At 33.6% G+C, this 23366-nt stretch overlaps 3 protein-coding genes across 5 annotated transcripts; 2 read left to right on the top strand and 1 right to left on the bottom strand.

Annotated features, from left to right (window-relative positions):
* Positions 1–5060: 5060 nt before the first annotated feature.
* LOC118052805 (phenylcoumaran benzylic ether reductase Betv6) lies at positions 5061–7882 on the top strand. Its single transcript, XM_035063872.2, has 5 exons — positions 5061–5316; positions 5419–5553; positions 6778–7015; positions 7110–7313; positions 7479–7882. The coding sequence occupies exons 1-5, from the start codon at positions 5134–5136 to the stop codon at positions 7643–7645; spliced, it is 927 nt and encodes a 308-aa protein (XP_034919763.1). The 5' UTR covers positions 5061–5133; the 3' UTR covers positions 7646–7882.
* Positions 7883–11004: 3122 nt separating this feature from the next.
* LOC118052807 (protein RER1B) lies at positions 11005–14138 on the bottom strand. 2 transcript variants are annotated; one of them, XM_035063876.2, is made up of 4 exons: positions 13678–14138; positions 12867–13269; positions 11521–11701; positions 11005–11311 (listed from the first exon to the last, which is right to left on the bottom strand). In XM_035063876.2, exons 2-4 carry the CDS (start codon positions 13214–13216, stop codon positions 11258–11260), a joined length of 585 nt encoding a protein of 194 aa, XP_034919767.1. In that variant the 5' UTR covers positions 13217–13269; positions 13678–14138; the 3' UTR covers positions 11005–11257. The 2 variants fall into 2 exon arrangements, with proteins under 2 accessions (XP_034919767.1, XP_034919768.1); XM_035063877.2 differs by having other exon boundaries at positions 12867–13266.
* A 342-nt stretch (positions 14139–14480) lies between these two features.
* On the top strand, positions 14481–17737 carry LOC118052806 (gamma carbonic anhydrase 1, mitochondrial). 2 transcript variants are annotated; one of them, XM_035063875.2, is made up of 6 exons: positions 14481–14709; positions 16083–16226; positions 16391–16516; positions 16620–16771; positions 17159–17450; positions 17623–17737. In XM_035063875.2, exons 1-5 carry the CDS (start codon positions 14595–14597, stop codon positions 17435–17437), a joined length of 816 nt encoding a protein of 271 aa, XP_034919766.1. In that variant the 5' UTR covers positions 14481–14594; the 3' UTR covers positions 17438–17450; positions 17623–17737. The 2 variants fall into 2 exon arrangements, with proteins under 2 accessions (XP_034919766.1, XP_034919764.1); XM_035063873.2 differs by having other exon boundaries at positions 14482–14709; positions 17159–17737.
* The last annotated feature ends 5629 nt before the right edge of the window (positions 17738–23366 follow it).

The following is a 23366-nucleotide window of genomic DNA, read 5'->3' as shown; positions in this document are numbered from 1 at the left end:
TTTTAAAAAAATATTATTTTAGTCTCGTGCATGAAGAATCACAGGCTGGATTCAAGCTGTGCAATGTTTAATAGGAACAACGATCCTGCCTTAGGATCAATTATATAACAAGCTTTTTGAGAATGATCAGTTATATAATTAAAGGAAATGAAAAAAAAAAAAATATATATATATATATATATATAGATATATATATATATATATAATATATATATATATATATATATATCTGTCCTGAAACATTCATTACTCATTATTTGGTCAATTTATATCAGTTCTGGAGCATTATTGGTTCACGAAAGAAACGGGGCCCCGGAGCCCCCGAGCTTGGGCTAATTGTGAAGGTTTTTAATGGGCCGGTTTTTCAAAGGAAGGTTTCTTGTTGCTGGGCGTTATGGGCTACCATGTACACAAACACCAAGAAAGCGATAAAAGATAAATCCACCGAAACCAGTATCATAGTATAAATCCTGATCTCTACTGTGACCTCAGGCGATGAGTTGGGTGTGGTTAACGCGTAGTTATATGAGTTAACCCGGGTTTTTTTATATATGGGTTACTGTCATTCATTCATTCATCTATTTATATCATGTTGGTTATTATTGTTATCCTGTCGATAAAGAAAAGAATGTTTAAATTGCATTTCAAATGATATTTCATTGGAGTTTTTTTGTTTAAAATTATTTTTTTATGTTTTATAATTATTTAATTTATTAATATTGAAAATAATTTTTTTTTTGAAAAATAAAAAAAATTATATTAATATATTTTTAAATAAAAAAACTTTAAAAAAATTGTTATTATAATTCCAAACAACTTTTAATACAATAAGCTTTTTTGTACTCAAACAAACGTTACCCACTCGAACTGCAATAATTTTAAGGTGTATTTAGTAATGGGTGTAAATTATAATTTTAAAAATTTTTATTTAAAATAATTTTTTTTATGTAATGATGTGAAAAATAATTTTTAAAAAATAAAAAAATTATTTAAAAAATATTTTGAAAAGCCATAATTATTATAATTCCAGAGAAGCTGAAATCACTTTGAATGCAAGAAATAAACAGAATCATGTTTTCTTTAACTTCACACAACAACAATCATGATGTCGCAATTCATAGGCCCTAACCACGACAGGGAACAGCACCCTATTCTGATAACGATTTTAGTCATAAGATTGGATTCTTATTTTCTGTATCTCTTAAGTTTTACTATTGTCCTAATAATCCCTGAGTTTTATTCAATACAAACAAATCCAACTCTAGCTTATAGTTTTTAATTTTGGTCCCTAAATATTTAACATTTTACAAAAAAGTACTCAACCATTACTATATTTTTATTCAATACAAACAAAACACTTTTAACTGCAAGCATTACTATATTTTTAAACATACCCTTGAAAATTACAAGGAAATAGGGTTAAATTACATGTAAGGACAACACATTTTTCAAGATTAAAAATAAAAAAAAGAGAGGGGGAGAAATGGCTATTATTATAAATAGCTAAAAGAGATAAGTGTTTTACTGTGAACTGCACTGTACAGTCCATAGTAAAACACTGATCACCGCTGTTTTGCATTTTTTCGTGTTTTTTTTTTTTTACTTTTTTTTTCTTCATTTTTTCTTTGTTTTTTTTAATGGATATTTTTTTAAATTTTTTTTTTTGTTAATGTTAAATTTTTTTGTATCTCAAACTTTTATAACACGTGTTCCGGGTTTAACGGGTTAACCCAGATTTTTTTTTTGTTTTTCTTTTTAATTAATTTTTTTGTTTAATTAATTATGGGTTAACCTGGTTTCATAGGCTAACCAAATTAATTATGGGTTAACCCGATAATTTTTTTTTCTATGCAGTTATCAAACTTTTATGACACGAATTCTAGGTTTAACGGGTTAACTTGGTTCGAGGGTTAACCCAATTAATTCATATTTTTTTTTCATTTTTTTATTTTATTTTTCTTCATTTTTTTTTTAATGGATATTTTTTTAAAAAAAAATTTTTGTTGATGTTAAATTTTTTTCTATCTCAAACTTTTATAACACGCATTACAGGTTTAACGGGTTGATTCAAATTATTTTTTTCTGGTTTTTCTTTTTAATTAATTTTTTTATTTTCACAGTAAAACATTGATTTCTTGGGCCTTTTTTTTTTTTTAAGTTGTCTTAGTTTTTTTAGCTGTTTTTTTTTTTATGTTTTTTGGGATTTTTTTTTTGCTTCTTCCTTTGTTTTTTTTTTTTTAACAAAATTTTTTGTTTAATTTATTTTATTAATGTTTAATTTTTTTATTTAGTTGTCAGATTTTTATGAGACGTTTACTGGATTTAACGGGTTAACTTGGTTTGACAAATTAAAATAGAATTTTTTTTTTGCTTTTTATTCTTTTTAATTAATTTTTTTCGTTTAGTTTAGTTTGTTAATGTTAAATTTCTTTCTATTTAGTTATTAGATTTTCATGACACATATCTCGAGTTTCACGGGTTAACCTGGTTTCACGGGTGAACCCCAGTTAATTCCGGGTTAACCTGTCAATTTTTATTATTATTATTTTCATAAATGTTTTTGTTTAATTTAGTTTGTTAATGTTAATTTTTTTTTATTTAGTTATCAGACTTTCATGACACAAATCCTGGATTTAATAGGTTAGCATGGTTTGACGAGTTAACCCAGATTTTTTTTTTTTAATTAATTAATTTTTTTTTAGTTTAGTTTGTTAATGTTCACTTGTTTTTTATTTAGTTACGAGACATTCATGACACGGATCCCGGGTTTAACGGGTTAACTTTGTTTGACAAGTTAACTTGAAATTTTTTTTGCTTTTTTTTTTAATTATTTTTTTTGTTTAGTTTAGTTTGTTAATATTAAATTTCTTTATATTTAGTTTTTTTTTCTTCTTAGAGGTTTTTTTTTTTTTTTAGTTAATTTTATTTAATTAATTTAGTTTATTAATATTAAAATTTTTTCTAAGTAGTTTTTGGCTGATGCCTTTAATTTTTTTTTGTTTTTTTGTTGTTTTTATGCCTTTGACTGTGGACTGCACAGTGCAGTTCACAGTGAAAAGGCTGATGCCTTTTGTTTTTTTTAATTAATTTTTTTATTTAATTTAAATTGTTAATATTAAATTTTTTTCTATTTAGTTATCAAACTTTCATTACACGGATTCCGGGTTTGACATGCTAACCTGGTTTGACGAGTTAGCCTAGTTAATTTTGGGTTAACCCATTAATTAATTTTTTTTTAATTACCAAACTTTCATGATGCGAATTCAAGGTATGACGGGTTAACCTGGTTTAAAGGGTTAACCCAATTAATTCTTTTTATTTTTTTATTTTTTCTCATTAGTTTTTTTCTTCCTGTTGGTTTTTTTTTAACTAATCTATTTAATTATTATACTTTTATGACACGACCTTTCAGCCAGACCCACGTCCAATGCTATTGGATCTGGTATTGTAGTCCAGACACTTTTATGCTAAGGGTTAACCAAAGTTTAATGTTATTATTAATATTATAAACATTACTCTTGGATCAAGCGATGTAACCAAAACTGAGACTCTTGAATATAACTTTATAAAAAAACCTAATACTTTTAAATCTTGGCTATTTTTAAAATACAAAAAATAATTAACCTGTGACATCACACGAGGCATTTAAGTAGTTATGGCTGTAAAGAGTCGTTCAAACGATCCACACCCTCCACTTCAGGAATTCCTCTAAATTTTCTGCTCAACCTATCATGATAAAAAGGAGAGAGAAAAAAGAGAGAGGAAGAATAGTAACATCCTACACCTACCAATACCATTGTACATAATTCATGAATCTTTCCCACAAAACGGCCATGTTCACCAAATTTCTCGAACGATAGCAACTAATCTGTGCTCTCAGCCCTTCAAGTTAGTAAGTCGCTCTTCAATGCCCCCACCTAAAATAAGAAGCGACTGCCCAACAAATCGTTCCCCGCCAGACTATGGTTTCTGATTAGATCCATTTTCTTCGTAAACCTCTTTATTAAAAATAAAATAAAAATACCGATCCCATCGTCATCCATGAGAAATTGGTTCAATTACTGAGTGTTACTCTCCACTTCATACGCATGATCACGGATTTTTCTTCAATAAATTCCACTGAGGTTTGTTGAATTTTTTTTTCATGGATTCAATGATAATGATGGATGATTTTTAAAAAATAAAAAAGGAATTAATTTAGAGCATTAAAGAGTAACTTTTACTTCTACAACCTCTCATCCCCTCTAATATGATAATCAAAGTCATAATTAATTACTCTCTCAATCCCGAAACAAATGCCCTTTTTATTCTTGATATTACTCCATTTAATTCAAGTTTTCATTCTAAAACTAAAAAGTATGATTATTACATACTTTCATTCACTTTATTACATTACCCTTCACTATTTTTTTCAAAATATATTCTAAACAAATAAGGATAAAAGTGGATGATAATTTAAAAATAAACACCGATGAATTTTTTTTTATTTCTAAAAATTCATACAAATAAATAATTAGAACATTTAGATAACTAATGTTTAATCATTATCTTATAACAAAGAAAAAGAAGAAACTAATAAAGATAAAAAAGATAGGTTATCATAGAATAATATAAATTATATATTAAAATCTTATTTAATAACTTATATTTTTTATTGAGATAATTATTTAATATGATATCAAAATTTTATCAAACAAGCAATTACAAAATTAAATCTCATTATCATTATTTTTAATAAAATTAATCACAAAATTGTTAGATATATAGGCAACTTTCAAACTCATATGACCTTCTCACTTAAAAAAATATATTAAACAATAATATAAAATTATGTATTATATCTTACCTCTATATTCTATTCTCTATTTTCTTTTAACTAAGCATATTTTTTGCTTTTTTATACCGGCTATTTCTATTTCCTCACACCTACCAAACATAATGTGAGATACACGGAGTTAATTAGCAAAAGAAAATAATTAGTTAATTTGAAATTACCATTATCCCATTATTATCTTAGCAAATTACATCAGTTGTCTCCATAAATTGTGCCCGCATCGTTTCTCCAACACAACGTCTCTCTCTTATCCTCGTTAAACTTTCCTTGGTTTCTTTCATCAAGAAAATTTCTCTACAATGGCTGATAAAAGCAAGATCTTGATCATTGGAGGTACTGGTTACATAGGAAAATTCATCGTGGAGGCAAGCGCCAAGGCCGGTCACCCCACTTTCGCCTTGGTTAGAGAGAGTACAGTCTCTGATCCTGTCAAACGAGAACTTGTCGAGAAATTCAAGAACTTAGGCGTCACTTTGATCCATGTAGCTGCTTAAACCTCCTCTGCCATGTTTTGATGATTTTGTTTCCTTGTCTTTTCAAGAAACAAAATGTATTGATTGTGTAATATTGTGGGGAATTTGCAGGGAGATATCGACGGCCATGACAATTTGGTGAAGGCAATCAAGCAGGTGGATGTGGTGATATCAGCGATTGGGAGCATGCAAATAGCAGATCAAACCAAGATTATTGCCGCCATTAAAGAAGCTGGCAATGTCAAGGTTGGTCCATGATCATAAATCTTTTTCTGTTTCTGATCAAGTTATCCCATTGAATCTAACATTCAGGACTGCGACATTGAGATCTTTGCGTTAATGGTAAATCAATTGAGCTCACTCTGTTCTTCCGTGCCTGTTTATAAAGGAAAAAAGGGCAAACCTTAAAAGTGCCCCCGACATTAGATTAGTATCAATCTGGCCCCCAAACAATCTCCTGTATGAATTCTATGCCCAAACAATTTAGATTTTTCAATGGGGTACTCTATTATAATTCCTTAACATAAAAAGTAAATTTCCATAAAAAAAAAAAAAAAAACCATTTCTTATGAATTCATGATCAAATCTGAAAAAAACTAAATAAATTCTGAATGGGGACAAAATTGATATAAAAATTTGTTTGGGGGTAAAATTGAGAGTATATATATAGCTGGGGGATATTTTTGAGGTTTGCCCAAGATCGTGCTTAATCTCACTGTTATACTTGTCAGAATCAAAACTTCTAATTAATATTAAATGGAACCTGGAAAAGGAGATTTGTTACAGAGTATGGCATTTCTCTTTGTGAAATCTTATCATTTCCTCTTAATGAATAAGCAAAAAGGTACAAGATGCGTTCGGAAAATTATATAAAATTATTTGAAGAGTTTGGCACTTTTAGAGAGAGTGTATTTGATAATCTAGCAGTAATTATTTTTTAAATAATTTTTTGTGCTTAAATGTATGTTAATAATTTTTTTTATTTTTTAAAAATTATTTGTGACATCAACACATCAAAACAATCTAAAACTTACAAATCATATTAAATTTTAGTAAAAAAATAATAATTTTTTAAAAATACAATTTCAACCGCATTTCCAAACCGTTTCTAAATTAATGAGGTGATTGAGAACGTGATAAAGTTTTTGTTTTTTTTTTATTTAAAAATATATTAAAATAATATTTTTTTATTTTTAATATTAGCATATTAAAATGATTGAAAAATATTAAAAAAAAATTAATTAAAAACAAAAAAATAAATTTTAACTAAAAACAAGTTCAACTTCAGTGACAAGTTGTCTGCAAGTGTTATGGTGGTCTGCTGCAGTCTAACAATATCAACTTGTATATACCCACGCTGGTGATTATTTTATTTATCTTGCTGTTTTTCTCAATTTGTCTAAGAGAATCATCAAGGAGACATGGAATTTTAATAAAAATAATTGAATCTTTTTTGTGTGTTTTGTTCAGAGATTCTTCCCTTCTGAATTTGGAATGGATGTGGATCATGTCAATGCTGTCGAGCCTGCAAAAACTGCATTTGCAATGAAGGCTCAGATTCGACGTGCCATCGAGGCTGCAGGGATTCCCTACACTTATGTGCCTTCCAACTTCTTTGCTGCATATTATCTCCCCACAATGGCACAGTTTGGACTTACTGCTCCTCCGAGAGACAAGATCACCATCTTCGGAGATGGCAATGCCAAGGGTAATAAATAATATGATGTTATTAACTCTCTCTATGAAATATGAGTTGGAAAATGAATTAGCCTAATAGTTTTGACATTTATTTTGCTCAACAGTGGTTTTCAATAAGGAAGATGACATTGGAACCTACACCATCAAAGCTGTGGACGATGCAAGAACCTTGAAAAAGACTGTCCTAATCAAGCCTCCTAAAAACACCTACTCATTCAATGAGCTGACTGCTCTATGGGAGAAAAAGATTGGCAAAACCCTCGAAAAAACCTTTGTTCCTGAAGAGAAACTTCTGAAGGACATCCAAGGTCGGTGAAACCCTCATCCATAAAACAGAATGTCAATGCCAGCACTATTTCTTTCTATCAGATTCTTGACGTGCACTGATCATAGGAGCAAGTGCAAATTATTAAACGAAGTGAAGAAATCATGTTTTTGGCATCTTTTATCTGATTTTTCTTTCATTCTTGCAGGGTCTCCGATTCCGATTAATATTGTTCTGTCAATCAACCACTCAGCCCTCGTTAATGGTGACATGACCAACTTTGAGATTGACCCATCATGGGGGCTTGAGGCCTCTGAGCTATATCCAGATGTCAAATATACCACTGTGGAAGAGTACCTTGATCAGTTTGTCTGAGGCACTGGCATCTCCTGCTCTCCAGTTATTAATGAAATAAACAGCCGAATAGTTGGAAATTTGGGTGTTTCTTATAGAAGAGTGCTTGTCCAAGTCAAGGAGGTCTCTTTCCTTGTAAACCTTGTGAAATGATGTTCTGCTCTAGTTAATTGCCATGGTTTGTATCTATAGCTGGAAGAGATGTTCTGGGTGAGATTAATTAATTGATTTATGATGAATATGTTTAAAGCTTTTGCATTTGTTTTTCTAGCTTGTGGCATTGTCCCCCAATGAATCAAGCCTGATGCTTGCATTTTTTTGTAATTTACGATAAATGAGAGAATCTTATTCCAAAAACTAAAATCAGGAAGCTGATAGCAAAGCAAAGCCAACCAATGAATAGAAAATGACACAAATAAAGGGAAACAGTATTTTGGTGTTAAAGCTGTGATGGTCGAATAGCAGCCTTCGGAATGCTGAATTCCCGTTTCAGTTTAGGAGGATGAACAGTAAAGAAATAGCTCTGTTGAGTGTTGATTGCCAAGAGATTACCAAAGAAAACCATTCTGGATTTCCAATTTCAGGAAGAACTTCCATAACCAGCCAATGCCAGCAAGAACAAGTATGCAAGCTCATATTGCTTGACTCTAAAAACCGGATGCAATGGAACCGAGCAAGCTGCTTAACTGAGACGTCAACGTCGTGCTAGGATCATGGGCTGCATCTCTTTTGCTTAATTTTTATGATCTCACTGATGACACTCATTAGGCTGGCATAGAAAACTACATATGATTTAACTTAAACCAGCAATACACTGGATAGGTAGCAAGAAAACTTGTCAATTAAGGAAAGAAAAAAGGTTGATCCCCATCACAATCCAAACGGGTTAGCTTATTATCATAATCACTACTTGTGAGACTTAATTCCATTGCGGTCATCACAATAAAAAAAAAAATCCCATTGCAGCCTAGAGCCAAATGATGAAGGGACAGGCAGAACTAAGGCCATGTAGAGGAACGATCGATAGGGCTCTAAACTCTAGGTTGGGTGTTTCTAACCATTTCACTGTTTGATGTGCCTTTGTTTCTTAATTCACCATCCAACAACAGTTCCAAACAATTCTGATATCCACCTAACAAAGTAAGGAAGGATCCTCAACATTGTGGGATTGGTTTGTCATGTGCTGTTGACTGGGCATAATTAATATGCCAGGTTGCTTATGAAAAAAATAAAGTGAAAGGAAGATTCTTTATCCTCAGATATCAGAATATTGCTCGACTGATCATCCACAAATGGCTCCCTAGCACCTGGCATTTGACAATTTCTTGAAAATTTAAAACTTAAACAATAGTTATTCTTATCCTCTTCCTTAGAACCAAATTTTTAAGAGACAGCTTTTCTTCTGCTCTGAAGAAAGCTGTCGCCAATGAATGGCCGAGTGAAAAAAAAATCAGGATCAACATAATTTCCACTCGTTTTCTTTGCCCTTTACAAAAACTTGATTCACAGCACAAGAAAATTTCTGACGCAATTGTTTCTATAGCACAGGTATGTACATCTACAAGTTCTGTCTTCAACTGTTACACTATTTTTTTATGACATTCGAACAAGATTAGAGCCTTCAAAGAGTTTGTTTAAATAACCAAAGAATCTGAAATCAAACCTACATAGCCATGAGAGCAAGTTTGATGATCACCAGCCTCATCTCTTCTTAAGAAACCTTGTCAGAATAGCCTCTCTAATTCCATAAACTGGTTCTGGTTCTGGAGCTGGTGTCGGTGCCTGCAGTATTGATGCCAGAGCTATTTCTTCTATTCTCGGTTGTTTCTCCAAGTACCCCATCATTCTCCTAGGCTTCAGCACTCCACCCTTTTTCTCAACTGCAACATCTTAAGAAAAAACATGCAGCTCACTATTAGTTCTACAGATTCAAGAAATGAGGCTCAACAACTCACCTAACATAAAAATGTTAAGAAATCCTTACCATTTAGATCCAAGTAAGGTTTTGAAGATTCCGATAAGAGAACAAGTGTAGGGGTGACAATTGCGAGGAGAGCCCAGAAGAAGAAAATCACTAGAAAAATTCTCCCAGTCATTTGTAGGGGAAAAGTGGTGCAGTCCGATATTATTTGAGAGTTCTATTGCAGATATAGAGGGAGAGTTTCTATGCCTAAAATTAGCTGGCCATGTCCGAGAAACGTTGTCAAATATAAAATTCGGCAAAGTACTGCTCCAATTTGCTATGCATTTGTCTTTCAATTTTAAAGTCAATTAGTATCAAAATAACATATTCGAGACGTTTGCTATTCAGTTGTTGGAGATTTGATATGCAAGTTGGTGCATGATTAAACATTTCCATCTGGCATTATTGCCATGGCCCTAGCCACTACATACGTGCCAAGCCTGCTTTTGTGGTATTTTGTACTTCACCCCCACTCCTTCTAGCCGTCTAGCGATGGAGCAGCCAGGTGATACATGAGAATATGATTATGGCTTCAATTATTCAAACAGACCATGTCGGCTTTGGCTCCTTGTTGATTCATGGCTACACTAGCTAATTTCTCCCTTGTGATTAAGTGTTGCTCACACTCGTTTTCCGGGCAGCAAGAGGTCAGAATTGGTGATTCGCCGAGGAAACTTGAAGCAAACTTCTGGCTGTCAACAAGAGAGAGACTGCAAGGAATCCGAGCTCCAAGAGGATGAATCCATGAATGTAGATCAGAAGATGAACCACAAGAGACAGATTGGTGGACCATTTCGGCTTCGCATTGGGCTTACATGGATTCCAGTCTGAACAAGCCTTGACCCAGTTTGATCCTTTTTGTGCTTTGGGTTAGCTTTTTATGGGATTGATAAAACCTTAACGTAAGACCATTTTAGATCATTTCGAACAAATGGTGATTATATACTATTAACCACATATTAAATCAAGATGATCATGATTCAAACACAGTTGAAACTCGAAACATTGAATCCAGATACAATCCTTTCACACAAGTCACTGCACGGGACAGCAAAGAACACACCGTACAATTCATCGATTTCTGGAACTACAAAATTAAAAAAAAATATATGGAATATCATTTTAGAACACACAACATCCAAGGAAACGAAATGGCCAGCGGATGTGAAAGGAACAGGCGAGGAAGAAGGTGGGAAATTGTAATCTGGAAATTTTACAATTTGCGTTGAAGTTGAAAACGAATTTTGATTCATACATATAAACTGCAGTCAGTGAGATGAATACAGAATCCAACCAGGTCTCGCCATTGGTTCAAAATCATACAAGTGGGATTTTCTCAATCAATGTACAGCTCAAACATCAATTCACACACATTGACAGCTCAGGCACCTTCAAATACTAAACAAAGTAGGGCGGCTCACCATCAAGCACGATTAATTCACTAGACGAAAAAAATAGAATACTAGAACTAATGTATAAAGGAATATCTCCAGCTAACGCAGAAAATGTGTGATTGTAAAGTCATGCTAGCCACTGCTACAACTAAAACTATAAAAAAAAATGAAATTTTCAAATCCTATTGAGTTTCGCATGTGGTACTTGACGTAGACAGGAAAACCTTCAAAAAATTAAAAGCAAGATATCTGGAAGGCTTCAGGACATGTCATAGCTTAGTCCCTCATCAAGCCACTGCTGCTTGTATCAGACTTCTTCTTGCCATACCTCTGCGAAAAAACAAAAGGAAAGGAGTTACCGCATTTGAACTGGAAAAAGAAAAGGAAACATCCAATGTGCATTTTAACTCCATTTGTGTATTCAAACAAAAAAAAAGAGAGAAAACCAGCCATCAATTACCACGACAGAAAGAGAACATAGAAGATGGTGGCAAAAGGGAGAGGAGAGGGGTTACAAGAAAACTCTCCAAAGCTCTTACCTGCTTTCCTAGGCTGAATGGAACATATTTGTACTTCATCATGTGCATGATTTGGCGCTTCATTGTGAGGACAAACAGAACAATCCAATAGCAGAGTAATATGGGCCAGAAAACAGGGACATCAAATATAGAAAAGAAGGTCATTAGGAAGGCCACACAAAAAGCCTTGGTGATGGCGTACCTGAAAGCAGAACAAAAAAAAAAGTCATTTTTGGGGTCTGGAATTCGTAGAAAATAAGATATGGTCAGAGTGCAAAGTGTGAGATGGATTCTGTTCATTCAGTAACATCTTAGAATGGGGCTCTCTCAGAATAAATGATGTTGATCAGACTGAGACAAAGTGTATCTTCTTCCTGACTTGCAAGATCTAGGGCCACTAAAGCTTACCAACAATATTGTCTTCTTGTTGACTAATTAACCTATGATGTCTGTTGTTAAAGCTCTTTGTAATCTTTCCTCGTCAACTTGCATATGCAGCTGGTCCCATGCCAATAGGATTTTTTATAAACTTTTTTCAAGCCTCTTAGCAATAGTTTCTAATTCCTTAGCCAGTGTGATGTTGAAAAGCCAAAGATATAACTTGTTGCAAGACCTCCCCCCCCCCCCCCCCAAACAAAAATAATAAAAAAGAAAAAGAGTACACTTCTAATATCGGCTCTTACAGAAGTATAATTTAAGCCAACAACAGCTAGCAAACAAAGATGGCAATAATCAAACAAATTATGGTAATGTGTGTTTTGTGGCAACAAACTGGTTTCAATCCACCAGAGGTTATATGGATTGTCCACATCCATGCCACGTGTTAATACCCTTTTGAATTTATTATCTGATACAGAATACATATTCCAAGTGTAGAAATCATGCGGCATTAATGACACCAACGCCATGAAACATTAATAATATTCCACAGATATTATAACTGGCATGTATAGGTCAACAAAATGCAAAGTGCTAAATCTCTATGTAACACTGAGTGTTCTCCAACCAAATTTCCTACCACACCAGCAGATGAAAGCAGCACTCCATACTTGACTTTTAGATTTTTACTCTTTAATCAAAAGAGTATTTCTGATATCCTATGCTTCAAGATTAAAATGGACAAAGCAATCATAAGCAAAACCCATGCAGGACAAAAAAATGACACCTGCTTGTAAGGATAAATAAAGCCCGACAGAAAAATATTAATGGAAACTAATACTAGCACGAACACCAAAAACATGCTGGAGTACAAAGAACATGCTGGAAAATCAATTGCATAACCTACTCAGGCATTACACCCAAACACTAGCTAATATACCAAAACAAACGAAACCATCTACTATACTGCTAAAGAAAATCTTGATTACCAGAACTTAAACTCAGGAAGGCGGCGGATAAAGGGCTTGAACTCATCCGATCCTTTAGTTGGCAAAGAAGCCCCATCCAAAACTTCAAGTTCAGGATCAACCTTGGGTGACAGAAACCCAATCAACAAGTTCAAGATATAAATCCCAAGACCATAAGACACAATGTAAAACCCTTGAGCATAGAAAACACGCAACACATAAATTGCTGCAACCGCAAGAGTTCCAAGCCACCTCTGCATCGGATGAGGAGTGGATCGGTCGAGATAGTACTGGAATGCCCGAGAGAAATCATTTCTCCACTTCGCAACAGGTCCCACCACATTGGCAGCATCACCACCATTTCCTTCCATCAATTACTATATTCTAATTTCTCCAGCAGATCCAAAACGCAATCAATAATCTTCTACAAAACTTGAATTAATTAGGGCTCAAGCTAGCTCATGAATAATTGCAATAATCATTTCAGTTATTTTCTTCAAAACAACACAACTTTAATAACAAAAAAAAAAAACAGAGAGGGGATCGAGAATCGTTAAATTTCTTCTTATTTTTTTAATCACATGCGTAAATGATAACTATAAACGCGAAGAATAAATCAAATACTAGGCAAAAAAAAAAAAATTAAGACCCGTTGAATAATATAGAATTAGCTAAGCATTTTCTTTTGCCTTTTGATTTCTCGGAAACCAAACAGAAATTAAACAAATGAAATCAAGAATCGTTAAAAAACTGTTCCTCTTTTTGCTTAAATTGATCGAGTGAATCATAAATATAATAATAGCATACATAAAGAGAGATCATGAAAGCTAACCTCGAGAGAGTTTGGATTTTGAAAGAGGAGAGGATCCAATTAGGGAAAGTGAACGGTGAGACGGTGATCTATCGTTGATGAAGCGATCGCCGATTTTGTTACCTTCTTTTTCTCTGGATTTTTTTTAAAGTTTAAAATGCGTTTAGCATCTGAAGATTCTGAACGATGGACATTTCGCGTGCCAGTTGCAGGCGCGCGCCTAATCAACCCATCAGAACGCGCCCTTCTTATGTCGTTTTATTAGGAACTATTTATGGACCGAGCCAGGGTCTCCTTGGGACTGAACGTGGCCAGCCAAGTGACTGCTTGGACAGGCGATTTCGGCTCGCGTTAAAGCCCGATCCCGATCCCGATCCCACTCTTTTCTTTTTGTAGGAGCAGTTCACTTTTCAATCCCAGTCTCCTTCCTTTGTTCACTGAACCGCCTCTGCCTGTATACAAATGAAAGTGTGGCAAAGAACCGGCCCGAAGATTTTATTGATTTTTTATGTTTTTCTCTCTATTTGGCCTTTTTAATTATTATTTTTTTCATTTTCTTCGATTTGTTTTTATTACTCGGTTCAGCTCTTTTTCCCTGCACACTATTAATGAAATAAATAAAATTGACAGGAGGTTTCCGTTAAGCGATTGGGCCTTGCTTGATAGCTATGATATAAAGCCCGGCAAGTGAAATTCAATAAGCACGTAATTGATATAAATTGTGATCCTTGGAGAGCAGCTGAGTGTCAGGGACCATTTTGTAATTTAATAATGGATCAAAACCCAAATTTACCCTCCAAAGTCTCGGCTACATCCCACTCTACCCTCACAGTATCATTTTTCTTAAAAACCCCACAGACCACACCGAGCTAAATTTCTCTTTCCTACCGCAGTGAAACCAACGAACAATAACCACTTGATCAAACAAGGAGTAGGAGATGGGGACCCTAGGCCGAGCCATATACACCGTCGGATTCTGGATTCGCGAGACCGGCCAAGCTCTTGATCGTCTCGGAGGCCGCCTTCAAGGCAACTACTACTTCCAAGAACAACGTAAGCAAGTTTAGCATTTTTGTAAACCCTAGATCCTAATTAAATCTCTTTATAGCTTCATTTTATCTAATTAGATCATATAATTAATTGCCGCAGCTCGCATTTTTACTACGAATTTATTTGCGTGTTTTCTGTTTTCGAATCAGCGTAGATCATTATATAATTTGCGGAGCTAGTTTGCTAATTTGGTGTTTTTGGAAAAATGTTTTATTTATTCGCTTAATCTTTGTGAATGTGAACATTTCATAGATTTGACAATGAAATTTTAGATAATAATAACCTTCTGTCGTCCCTGTAGCATGGTTTTTTAGATTGGGCTGGCTTATTAGTGATGAAGATAGTTTAGTTTCTCGGAATGTAGCCGTATAATTTGAGGTTGTGATTGTTATTGTTAGAGATGCCACTCTAATGAGATACGGGAGCAATTGGTTTTAACCGATAGGGTTTTGAAAGTTTTCTTTATAAAGTGAATTTCATCTCGAATACTTGCCTCCCTTTTGTTCTGTTATTACTGAAAAAATATTAGTTTTGCAATTACTGTGATTTTCCATCCACTTTCTTACTTTTGCTCTTATTGCTTGGACAAAATAACTCCTCCTCACGAGTGCTTATGGTTTTATGTTGCATGTGCTCAAACTATCATGGAAACTTTTATTGTATAGTATACCCAGGGAATAATGAACATGAGTTTGCTATGAATTGGATCATTTTGTTAAATTCCATAATGGTTATGGAATGCTTTGGAAGATAGCTCTGTGATGCACATGGGACACTCTCATGAACTCCATCCTGTCAGAGAAGTGACACGAATACACCACACATTCAAGACTGGTTTAAGCATTTTAATTCTCTTGCTCGGTATCATCTGCCTTGATGCCCGCTAACTACATGTTTCATAGTCCAATCTCTTCTTTTCATCTGCCTTTGAATCGAGTCATTTGTTCCTTATTTGTGCATCAACTAAACAAGTAGTTTAGTGTTTTTTGTTTATTTTTCTTTTATCTCCTTTCAATATGATTCTTATTATTAACATCAAGGAATATAATTTGGGTTATGCTGGTCTAGCTTATAGTTAGCTATGGCGGATGGTTGTCAAATCAAGATCTGAATCATGAATTGTAAAGCCCATTTTTGGGATCAGAACCGTGAGATTCAGTAACAAATGAAAATGGCATTATGAAAGATAAATAATATACTACATATCAAATGAAAAATGATCATTTATAAACAAAATGTGCATCAATTCACTTATTTTATTAGTTCTAAGTCTCTAAATGATCTCATAGTCTCAAAATCAACATACTGTTCATCGTTTTGTATGTGAATCGAGTCTAAGATTCTACCTACCACATTAATCATTTCTTGTGTTTTAGTGTCCAGGCATCGAACTCTAATGAACATATTTGACAAGGCTCCGGTAGTTGATAAGGATGCATTTGTGGCTCCCAGCGCCTCTGTAATTGGGGATGTTCAAGTTGGAAAAGGATCGTCCATTTGGTATGGATGTGTGTTGAGAGGTAAGATTTTATACAACTTATATTTGATGCATTTAATCTAGAATTTCCCCTTCAAATATGCTCAAGTGGATGTAATTTTTGGGCCTAAGAATTAAAATTCTACTAAGAGTTGTCCTTGTTGTTTTTGGCTTTTGCAATGACCATGAACTTATTTTGATGGATAGGTGATGTCAACAGCATCAGTGTTGGATCTGGAACTAATATACAAGACAACTCCCTTGTGCATGTGGCAAAATCTAATCTAAGTGGGAAGGTGCTACCAACTATCATTGGGGACAATGTTACTGTAGGTGAGCATTATTATGGAGGTCATATGTTTAGCTAGGAGCAATTAGGTGGTCATGTGTGATGCTTTCAAAATTTGCTTAATGAATTTAAATTTGAACTGGGCAGGTCACAGTGCAGTTGTACATGGATGTACTGTTGAGGATGAGGCTTTTGTCGGTATGGGTGCAACACTTCTTGATGGTGTTGTTGTTGAGAAACATGCTATGGTTGCTGCTGGAGCTCTTGTGAGACAGAATACAAGGATCCCTACTGGAGAGGTATGTCAGCTAACTCTCTCTCTCTCTCTCTCTCTCTCTCTAAGAATTTGAAGGTGCTTTTTTTCTGAATTTATAAATTTTTAGCTGTTCATCATATGCTTCAGACTTGTCTCGAATCAGATGCATCAAGGATATTGACATCTATTTGTAGAGACTGACTGTAGGTCTTACTACACACTTTAAACATTTAACAATCAGAGATGTAAATGAGAAGAATGAACTTCCAAACACTTCTAAACCCAAAAGTATCAAACATTATAATACAGTTTGATGTTAAACAGATAAGTACGTGGAGAATGTGTTTGTTCATACTGCATATGTGAATCCTTATAAGATATGCTGAAAGTAAACAGAAATACCAGCTTCAGTTGTTTGCAATGTATGCAGGTGTGGGGAGGCAATCCTGCAAAGTTTTTGAGGAAGTTGACTGATGAAGAGATAGCCTTTATTGCCCAGTCAGCCACCAACTACTCAAACCTTGCACAGGTTCATGCAGCTGAGAATGCAAAGCCTTTTGATGAGATTGAGTTTGAGAAGGTTCTTCGCAAAAAGTTTGCGAAGAAGGATGAGGAGTATGACTCTATGCTAGGTGTTGTGCGTGAACTTCCCCCTGAACTTATTCTTCCAAACAACGTCCTACCAGATAAAGAACATAAGGCAAAATGAGCCATTTCTTGAGGTATTGTTTCGTAAACTTCAAAATTTGAGGTTTGCCTTTCAAGGAATATTTGTTGCTATCCGCAAATACATGAAGAAGGGATCACTTTCATTCCCAATAATACAAGACATGTTTAGGGTAGAATTTTGGCTCCATTTTAGCTTCAACCTCTGCTCTTCTTGTGGTTATTCAGGCCCACTCTTTTCTTCCATGGGAGAAACTAATGCCATAAAGCAGCATGTACCATGATGTTTTTCTGATTCATGTACCTAAGAAATTCATTTTCAATATGATTTTGTTGATCCGTACTTCTGATATCAAATTATTTAAGGGGTTGAAATATCTAATTAGTTCATGTGGCAATACTCGTTTGTGTCTGCATATTGTAATAAAATTCTGGAGGCTTTTCTTAGAATTTGTAATGGAAGAAGAAATATAGAAAATAGATGCAATGTTCCAGATTCTCCTCGATAGAATGTTACAATGTTGAATCAACAATAGGATCTCAAAGCTATATGATTCATGTGATGGGTGTATGATAGAGACAGGCAATGCTGCTGTTGTGAATGAGTTGTGCTTTTGCAACTGTAAGAGATAACCTGTTGCGCTGCCATTGGTTGGTGTATGGTTGTTTGGCCATTTCTATCGGCTTCACAGGAAGCATGAGTCGAAAATGGCATTCAGCTGGGGAGCCAGATGCATATTACACTCTTACGCTAACTTTGCCAATCATTTCTTAACTGGAAGGGTTCCAACATTATTTTCCTCCATGTTCCTTCAGGTTTCTTCATCAATTACATTATGAACGTTATTTGTTGGCATCTTCGAACCTCGACTGTAAATGATGTGCCATTTGTATCCTTCAATAAATGGAGCTATGCATTCTCCGTTGATGTGAAGTGCGGGGAATAGACCGCCGTGACTGATGAGATGTGGTTTTCATTTGATTTTCAAAATGCTTAACAAGTAGAGGTGAGGTGTTATCGGCGGCCCAGGGTTCAGAGATAACTCAATTTCATGGCACCCCTTCTGAACTGCGCTGGGGTATATATTGGATCAAGATTCATGTGGCATAATAACTTCCCCCCCGTCATTGCCAGTCTTGAAATGGGAACCTTAGGGGTTGTGTCGGGGAGTTGTCCCGGTTGGGTCATGGAACGAATCCTGGCTTCCAGGCTTCCATGGAAGAATGATCTTTTGTGTTTGTTCTCTCGTGAATTCGTGAAACAGTTGTCACTGTTTCTTGTTGTGTGCTTCACATTGTTTTCGAGTTTCATTTCTCATTTCGCTATGCAATGGTCTAGAAAACGTTATTTTATGTTCATCATTTGGAGGCAGCTTGGGAAAATTAAGCATTGGCTATTCCATCCTATTTCAAGCTAACCCCTTGTGCAGCCAACCCTAAGCAAGTATAGCTAGGACTAGATAGGTGTTCTATATTATTCCATGAGTTAGATTAAGTTTTTCCCAATATAAAAAAAAAATATTTAGGTGAAGATAATGTTTTGAAAAGAGTAAGAAAAATTTGGAATCAGATTCAATAAGTTTATTTAGTTTAATAATATGATTGTAAAATAAAAAGTCAGAGACAATGATTAATAAAAAAAAAAATGAATGTCAATATTATAAAAAATACCCTATAAATATTTTTAAAATATCTCAACGATTTTATTTGTTAACAAGATAAAAATTAAATGAAAATGAGACAACTTTATAAAGAGAAAAAAAAAATCAAAGTTTAATTACTATCAAAGCAAACACCAAAAGATGGATTGAAAAAAACTGACTCTAGTTAGTGTACCAAACACATGGTCAACTTATGAGAGCAGATAAGATCGTATAAAAAAACCGAATAAAAGAATGGAGCTCGCAAACAAAATAATTTAAGGCAAAAGTGAAAAAAAAAATATATAAAAAATATAATAAATAAAAAAATAAAAGCAATTAGCAATCACAAAAATAATAATCAAATCTAGTATTCATACTAAACAATATAAAAATATGAAGGATTAAATTGAAAAATAAAATAGATTAAGAAAAGGATAAAGAAACATAAAAATAATAATTAAAAGAATACAAACCAAGTTTGATAGATAAAAAAAAAATGAAAATTAAAAAATTAAAAAAACAATTTAATATTATAAATTGTTTCAAGTAAAATAAATAGTAATAAAAAGAACATAAATTAATTTTGAAGAAAAATCAAGTTAGAGGGCTAACCTAACAAATTGGAGGGTTTGACACAAAAATCAAAGAGGAAAGAAAAAAAAAACGAGAAAAGGTCATTGATGATATGTTGGCCACACACACCGTCCAGGCATGGAGAGGAAGCTGAACACTTTTCAATGTCATCATAGAATCTAGTGTTTGGTTAATGGGTGTCACCAACCGTGCTGTTCAAACCCCGCGGACACACCATCCATTACCTATTTTTTTAATTATATTTAAATATAATAAAATATTAAATTATCCTTAGCTCATATGATAATAACACACACAAAAAAAAAAAAAACATAATGAAAAAAAAAGCCCCACAATAAATTTAAGGACTTCTTGCTATTAGAAATGATTTAGTTATTTTATTGTTTTAAAAAAAGAAAGAAAAAAAACAAAGCAGTCTTCCGATGTCAGGCAATTCTTTTGCTTTTTAAAAATTATTTAGTTTTTTCATCCTGTAAAAAAAAATAAAAAATGAATTAACCCTGTTCAATTTGACAATACCGAAATAACCTTGTAAAAGGATGGTTTCGCCTCTAATTTGTGCTGTAATGGCTTACGCTGTGAACAGCAAAAACATCATTATAATGCAGCATTACACTGTGCAACGAATCTTTGCTTCACAGATAATCACCCATTGCCACTATGATAATTAGAAATTCGACGAAGCAATTATTTTATGCAAATCGGAATCTGAAAAGGCCAAGACGCAATCCCCCGTGATTTAAGCTGTCCTCTAGTCGAGAAAGACAAGAGGTCGTCCATCTAATCAAGCATCAATCCTAATCTCCAACAAGATTTGTTCTTGGTCTCTTTCTTGGGTTTTTCCTGTGTGCTTTCCTCCACAGCCCCTCCCCCCTTCTATTCATTTTTAGTGCTGTTTTTTCTTCGAAGTATTTCCGCCCCCTTGCAGAATCCACAGCGATGTAAAATCGAGGCCCTCCGAGGTCCAGTGAATCATGCCAAGCAATTCTGGAGCTCGAGACTTTCTTCACCGACAATCTCCTTTATTTCTATCTCTATGCCCATCTATTGCAAATCATGGAGGGGCATATGCTGCTTTTACTTTCCTATCATAAACAATATCGTTGTGGTCGGAGCTTTACAATTACACTAGTGGGTGATTGATTGTCTAAATTTTAAACTTTAGTCACTCAACCTTGTGGACCTTAGACATTGGATGAGAGGATACGGAAACAAGAGATTCCAGTGTTTACTGGCTAAGGACCAGCATTACGCCGTGGATCATTTTTCTCTCGTAAAAAATTATATTCAAGCACCGCAAATGTATTCTTTTGAAAAAAATCGTGAGTCGAATTATAGATATGAGTGGATGAAATAAGTTTGTTTTATTTTAATTAGGTGATTGAAAAAAACAATGACGGAAAATGGCTCAAACTAAAAATAAATGATAACAATAACCTATGACCTTAATTTCTCAATTCATTAACCATGAAAAGAGAAAATTGGATAAAAAAAAATACCTAAAAAATTGATTCATGTCAACTTGAGTTAACATGATAAACTTGTAACTCAGGTAATCAGAGCCCGGTCAAATCAGGTTATCCTACCAGACCCGCAACTTAAGTCATGAGATCAGAATAATTATACAAAAAAAAAAAGAATAAAAATAATAAAGCCTATTTTAAAAAAAATTGTCAATCCGTAAGAACTTTTTAAACTACTAACCTAGGTTATTAGACCGAAAACAACCTATTTAAAAAAATTATAAAACTCAATTCTCAAACAATCAATTATTGAGGGATGAAATTAAAAAAAAAACTTTAATTATACAAAAAGATTCAGAATACTAAATAGCAATTAAAAGAATGAGGATTACAATTAAAATACAAAATAAATTTTATATTTGATCGAAGAAAAATAAATCTAACAAAAAATATAAGAAAAAAATAAAAAAAAATAAAGATTAAAATTGAAAAAAAAAAATACAAACAAACTTTTGATTTAAAGGAGAGATTGAAAAGAAAATTAAATTCAACAAGAGGCAAAAACAAATATCAAAAGAATAAGGATTAAATTAAAAATAATAATATATGACAAGTTAGGATTGAAATATGAAATTGATAATAAATAAAACATATATAAAAGGGCTACAAACAACAAAATTAAAATCAAAAGAATAAAAACTAAAGTTGAAATACTAACAATAAAAAAGGTTAAACTATAATTTTTGAAAGAGAAAATAGAAAACAAAAGGAAGAAAAAGAAAGACTCACAAATGACAAACTACTTCACCACTATCAATACTTGCCGCACTAACAGAGGATATGACTACTCTTCTAATAACATGGCAGAGTGGTATTTTTAATGGTTGAGAGGCGCAATATGCTTTGTTCGAAGTGCTCGAGTGCCTCCCACACTCACTCTCAGTTTTTTTTTCATTTAAATAATATTTAACTTGTATAAAAAGATCACATTATCCTTCATGAAAACAGTAATAGCAAAAAAATAAAAACATGATAAAAAGACCCATTTATGCATGGTTTAATTTTTTTGGTTTTAAGAGTAAACTTGTTTTTTTACCATGTTTGAAAACGTGAAAAGACCACTGGTTGCTTGTATTAAAAATTTGATATGTAGGGTAAATTCATCATTTTATTATGTTTAAAAATTATGATAAACTTTAATGAGCAATGAGTGTTGTGAAAAAACAAAAGTACACCCGATGTTTTTTTTTTTTTGGAAGGGCAAATATGACATTACATTATTTAAGTGAACCATAGAAATAGCTGTAGGTGAAAAATGTTTTCGAGAGGGGGTGTAGCTTTTGTTAATATTATTAGTTTTGGATGTAATGTGGATAGCCATCAACAACACTAGACATCTATGAAAGATCGAGCAGAATCCGTAGCTATGGGACACCAATGATGTCTATCCTATACACAATCTTCACAAGCAAAAAAGAAGACGGCGAGCAATAGCAGGTGGGAAACAAGACACCGTCCTGCGCCGAAATAAGTTCTCGGAAATATAGATAGAAGGGGCTCAAAAGCACGTTGCTTTCTGTGTTTTCTAGTAATATTTTCATGGCGGGGTCATTGGATCTTTGCTTTTGGATTCCTTGGCAATTTTAAAGTGATCGATCCAACAGTGTTTCGGCCACGCTGTCTAGTCGCTGACTCGTGCTCTTGTCGGATTCGATCTCCTTAGCCTTTATGCGTTACCAGCATGCCACAATTCTTCCAGATTTCGTCTCGTCTGTTCTCCGAAATGATCGTTTCCAACTCTTTTCGAAGGCCAATGGAGAAGTTGTTCGACTCGATACTCAAACATAAAACACAAAAATTAAAGGAATTGGATTGTTAAAAACAATCATGCAAAACGATGTCCTTGGAAAGAAGAAATGAGCATCGCTATCTAATTAGTATTTACGTAGTTTTATTCATATGATGGGATAATTTTCCCTAGTTTTTTCTTTTTATTTTTTTAATAATTTAAAAGGTTTGATTGTTCATTGAAAATGTTCTCTATAAAATAAATAAACACCTTAAACGATCTCTCAAACGTTTAGTACCCCCGTAAGCTCGGCAAATATGTCCTTTCACGTGAGAGAGACTGCCGACTGTGGCTAAATTCATGGAACTAGAGGAGCAAGAAGAGGAGGGCTACCAATCAGAAGCTGGGATTTCTCTTTCTCGATTCGAGATTCAATTTCGGGCCAATCCAATCCATTGTTTCTCTTTTTCTATGAAATTTAGG

The sequence above is a fragment of the Populus alba genome, chromosome 2 (assembly GCF_005239225.2).
Source record: "Populus alba chromosome 2, ASM523922v2, whole genome shotgun sequence".
Classification (NCBI taxonomy): Eukaryota; Viridiplantae; Streptophyta; class Magnoliopsida; order Malpighiales; family Salicaceae; genus Populus; species Populus alba.
The sequence above is the reverse complement of the archived record's forward strand: the minus strand, read 5'-3'. Positions and strand labels throughout refer to the sequence as shown.

Bases quoted from the DNA above. Each gene is read 5' to 3' on its own strand.
- LOC118052805 (XM_035063872.2), top strand. From the start codon at position 5,134: ATGGCTGATAAAAGCAAGATCTTGATCATTGGAGGTACTGGTTACATA. The intron at 5,317-5,418 runs GTAGCTGCTTAA...GGGAATTTGCAG, and splicing joins TAGGCGTCACTTTGATCCAT to GGAGATATCGACGGCCATGA. The intron at 7,314-7,478 runs GTCGGTGAAACC...TCATTCTTGCAG, and splicing joins ACTTCTGAAGGACATCCAAG to GGTCTCCGATTCCGATTAAT.
- LOC118052807 (XM_035063876.2), bottom strand. From the start codon at position 13,216: ATGGAAGGAAATGGTGGTGATGCTGCCAATGTGGTGGGACCTGTTGCG. The intron at 11,702-12,866 runs GTAATCAAGATT...TTCTGCTTTCAG, and splicing joins CTTCCTGAGTTTAAGTTCTG to GTACGCCATCACCAAGGCTT. The intron at 11,312-11,520 runs GTAAGAGCTTTG...GTTTTTTCGCAG, and splicing joins CATTCAGCCTAGGAAAGCAG to AGGTATGGCAAGAAGAAGTC.
- LOC118052806 (XM_035063875.2), top strand. From the start codon at position 14,595: ATGGGGACCCTAGGCCGAGCCATATACACCGTCGGATTCTGGATTCGC. The intron at 16,227-16,390 runs GTAAGATTTTAT...TTTGATGGATAG, and splicing joins GTATGGATGTGTGTTGAGAG to GTGATGTCAACAGCATCAGT. The intron at 16,517-16,619 runs GTGAGCATTATT...TGAACTGGGCAG, and splicing joins TGGGGACAATGTTACTGTAG to GTCACAGTGCAGTTGTACAT.